The sequence below is a fragment of the Mesitornis unicolor genome, unplaced genomic scaffold (assembly GCF_000695765.1).
Source record: "Mesitornis unicolor isolate BGI_N332 unplaced genomic scaffold, ASM69576v1 scaffold14403, whole genome shotgun sequence".
Taxonomy (NCBI): Eukaryota; Metazoa; Chordata; class Aves; order Mesitornithiformes; family Mesitornithidae; genus Mesitornis; species Mesitornis unicolor.
This window is the reverse complement of record NW_010172678.1, coordinates 1-3,985: the sequence shown is the minus strand read 5'-3', so window position 1 is coordinate 3,985 and position 3,985 is coordinate 1. Positions and strand designations below refer to the sequence as shown.

The 3,985-nt window shown below is 52.1% G+C and overlaps 1 protein-coding gene across 1 annotated transcript; it reads right to left on the bottom strand.

Annotated features, from left to right (window-relative positions):
- Window positions 1–2,695: 2,695 nt before the first annotated feature.
- NRGN (neurogranin (protein kinase C substrate, RC3)) lies at window positions 2,696–2,914 on the bottom strand (the record flags this gene model as incomplete). Its single annotated transcript, XM_010180473.1, has 1 exon — window positions 2,696–2,914. A coding segment is annotated over one exon (219 nt), but the record flags the coding sequence as incomplete, so codon positions are not given.
- Window positions 2,915–3,985: the final 1,071 nt, after the last annotated feature.

Below are 3,985 nucleotides of genomic sequence, written 5' to 3'. Positions count from 1 at the left end.
GCACCCACCTCCAGCCCAGCATTGGGGGTGGTCTCCAGCCTGGCCTCCGGGGCAGAGGCTGTGGGTGGAGAGGTGCAGGGGTGAACCCCACTCCCCAGGGGTGTGAGCGGTGCCGAGTGCTCAGCCCCTGACAAGGCAGCACTGATGAGACACTGCAACCTATCATGGCCCTGTAGCACCCCCACTGCATGCCAGTTTCATCCCCATTGCTTCCCTGGTTTTTTTCCCCCACTTCATCCCCACTGCATCTCTATTGCATGCCCAATTAATCTCCATTGCTTCCCCACTGCACCCTCACTGCATCCCCACTGCATCCCAGTTGCACCTCCATTGCCTATGCATTGCAATCCCACTGCATCCCAGTTTCAGCCCCATGACATCCCCATTGCAGCGCAGCTGCATCCCCATTAATTCCCTACTGCATCCCCACTGCATTTCCTGGGTTTTTTTTCTCCAGTTCATCCCCACTGCATCCCAAATTCATCCCCATTGCATCCTCAGTTCGTCCACACTGAATCTCTGCTGCACCCTCACTGCATCCCCAGTTCATGCCCAATTCATCCCCATTGCATCCCCAGTTCGTCCACACTAATCCCTGCTGTACCCTCACGGCATCCCCAATTCATGCCCAATTCATCCCCATTGCATTCCCAATTCATCCCCCCTGCATCCCCATTGCATTCCCAATTCATCCCCACTGCATCCCCATTACATTCCAAATTAATCCTCATTGCATCACCATTGCATTCCTAATTCATCCCCACTGCATCCCCATTACACTCCAAATTAATCCTCATTGCATCCCCATTACATTCCCAATTCATCCCCACTGCATCCCCATTACATTCCCAATTAATCCTCATTGCATCCCCGTTGCACCCCCCACTGCATACCCATAATTTTCCCCATTACATCCCCATTGCATTCCCAATTCACCCCCACTGCATCCCCACTGCATCCCCACTGCTGCACCCCCCCACACCCACACACGTGGCCGAGCTGCCCGCGAGCCCTCCCTGTCCCCAACCCAACATCCCCACTGCCGGGGCCGCTCCCTGCTCACCCCGCGGCACTGCACGGGGGCACGGCACAACCACCCCCCCGGACCCCGATGCCACGCGGCCTTGGCACTGTGGGCGCTTTTTAAATTTACCTTTTCCTGCCAGGAGACTGTGACACAGGCTTTTAAAAATAGCATGTGCTGAGGCGAGGCGTTCGGGGTGGTGTTGCTAAGGGAGAAATTCAATTCAAATCTAGGGCTTCGCCTTCCCATGCTAACTACTACGGCGCGCGCCCAAAATTAGGGCATGCCTGCCTGTGTGCCTTTGCCTCCTGGGACGAAGAAGCCCTTCTCCAGCCCGAATTGGTACGGGGAAGGATGTTCCAGCCTGAATCGGTACGGGAAGGATGCTCCAATCTGAATCAATTCAGGGAAGGAGGCTGCATCCCAAATTGGTACTGGCAAGGATGCTTCAACACAAATTGGTACTGGCAAGGATGCTCCAGCCTGAATCGGTTCAGGGAAAAATGCTCCAACCCTAGTTGGTACTGGGAAGGATGCTCCAACCCCAGTTGGTACTGGGGAAGGATGCTCCAACCCCAGTTGGTACTGGGAAGGATGCTTCAACTCAAATTGGTACTGGGAAGGATGCTGCAGCCCGAATCGGTTCAGGGAAGGATGCTCCAACCCCTATTGGTATCAGGAAGGATGCTCCAATCCCAATTGGTACTGGGAAGGATGCTTCAACTCAAATTGGTACAAGGAAGGATGCTCCAGCCTGAATTGGTACAGAGAAGGTTGCTCCAACCACAATTGATACTGGGAAGGATGCTCCAACCTGAACCAATGCAGGAAGGATGCTCCAACCCCAATTGGTACTGGGAAGGATGCTCCAGCCTGAATTAATTAAGGGAAGGATGCTCCAGCCCCAGTTGGTACTGGGAAGGATGCTCCAACCTGAATTGATTCAGTGAAGGATGCTCCAACCCCTATTGGTACCAGAAAGGATGCTCCAACCCCAACTTGTACCAGGAAGGATGCTCCAGCCTGAATTGGTACAGAGAAGGATGCTTCAACCCAAATTGGTACAAGGAAGGATGCTCCAACCTGAACCAGTGCAGGAAGGATGCTCCAACCCCAATTGGTACTGGGAAGGATGCTCCAGCCCAAATCAATTCAGGGAAGGAGGCTGCATCTCAAATTGGTATGGGGAAAAATGCTCCAACTTGGAACCAGTATGGAAAGGATGCTCCAACCCAAATCGGTACAGAGAAGGATGCTGCAGCCTGAACGAGTGAAGGAAGGATGCTCCAGCCCGAATCGATTCAGGGAAGGAGGCTGCATCTCAATTTGGTACCAGCAAGGATGCTCCAACCTGAATTGGTAGAGGGAAGGATGCTCCGACCCAAATTGGTACAGAGAAGGATGCTGCAACCTGAACTAGTGAAGGAAGGATGCTCCAGCCTGAATCGATTCAGGGAAGGAGGCTGCATCTCAATTTGGTACCGGCAAGGATGCTCCAACCTGAATTGGTACCATGAAGGATGCTCCGACCCAAATTGGTACAGAGAAGGATGCTCCAGCCTGAATTGGTAGAGGGAAGGATACTCCAACCCAAACCGGTGTGGGAAAGGCTGCTTGGAGCAGCAAACCTGACCCCGTTTTGGGGTAGGCCAGGGGTGTTTTGGGCTGTACCTAGTCGCCGTTGCGGAGGTCACCGCCACGGGTGCTGTTGGCGCACTCGGCGTCCTTGGTTTTCCGGTCGATCTCCCCCCCTTTGATCTTCTTGCGGGTCATGTGGCCGCGGAAACTGGCCTGGATCTTGGCGGCCGCCGCGTTGGCGTCGGGGTCGTCCAAGGGGATGTCCAGGATGTCTTCGTCCAGCTTCGTGCAGGCGCCCTCCTGCCAGCGGCAACGCCAGGGTTAACACCAAAAGAAGCCTCCCGCTCCCCAATTTAAGCCATTAAAGAAGGTCCTCAGTGAGCCCCTGTGCTAAAAAATAGGGTTCTTCACTAGAAAATGAGGGCGTTTTTGCTAAAAGTGAGGAGGTTTTGGTAAAAAGTCAGGGTTCTTCATGAAAAATGAGGGAGGTTTGCTTAAAAATGTGGGGCGCTTGTTAAAAATGGGTTCTTGGCTAAAAATGAGGGTACTTTGCTAAAACGAGGGGCCTTTGCGAATGATGAGGGTTCGTGTCTAAAGATGAGAGGTCTTTGCTAAAAATTTGGGGGTTTTGCTAGAAATTAAGAGTCCTTTGCTAAAAAGAAATCAGAGTCCTTCATGAAAAACAAGGGTCCTTTGCTAAAGCATTTGGGTTCTTTGCTAAAGATCAGGGTTCTTTGCTAAAAAATAGGGGTTTTCTCCAAACATGAGGGTTCTTCTTTAAAAATTAGAGTCCTTTGCAAAAAAAATTAGGGCTCTTTATAAAAAAACAAGGCTCTTTTCCTAGAAATTAGGGTTCTTTGCTAAAAAGAAGGTTTCTTTACTAACAATGAGGGTCCTTTGCTAAGAAATTGGGGTTCTTCGCTAAAAAGATTGGGGTTCTTTGCTAAAAACGACAGTGCTTTGCTGGTGTCTCGAGGGGATTTGCCACCTTCTGCTGCTTCTCCCCCTGCTCATCCCAAAATCCCCTCATGGACTGGCTTGGCCAAGGGTTGCGATACAGGGAGAGGAGCACCCATGGGTGCAGAGGATGTGGGGGCTTTTTTTTGGGGGGGGAAAATCACATCGTGCCTCAGTTTCCCCTTCCCCTCACAGCCTATTGCATCCTCCCGCATTCCTCCTTAGGGCTTTGGCTGAAAACAGCTGGACCTCAGTTTCCCCTTCCCCTCACAGCCTGTTGCATCCTCCCGCATTCCTCCTTAGGGCTTTGGCTGAAAACAGCTGGAAATTTCAGAAGGGAGCGATGCTGGGGGGATGCTCTTGTGCCAGGAGCGCTGCTTTAAAGGACTTAAAGCACGGTTGGGATTTAGGGGTTTTTGGGGGGGG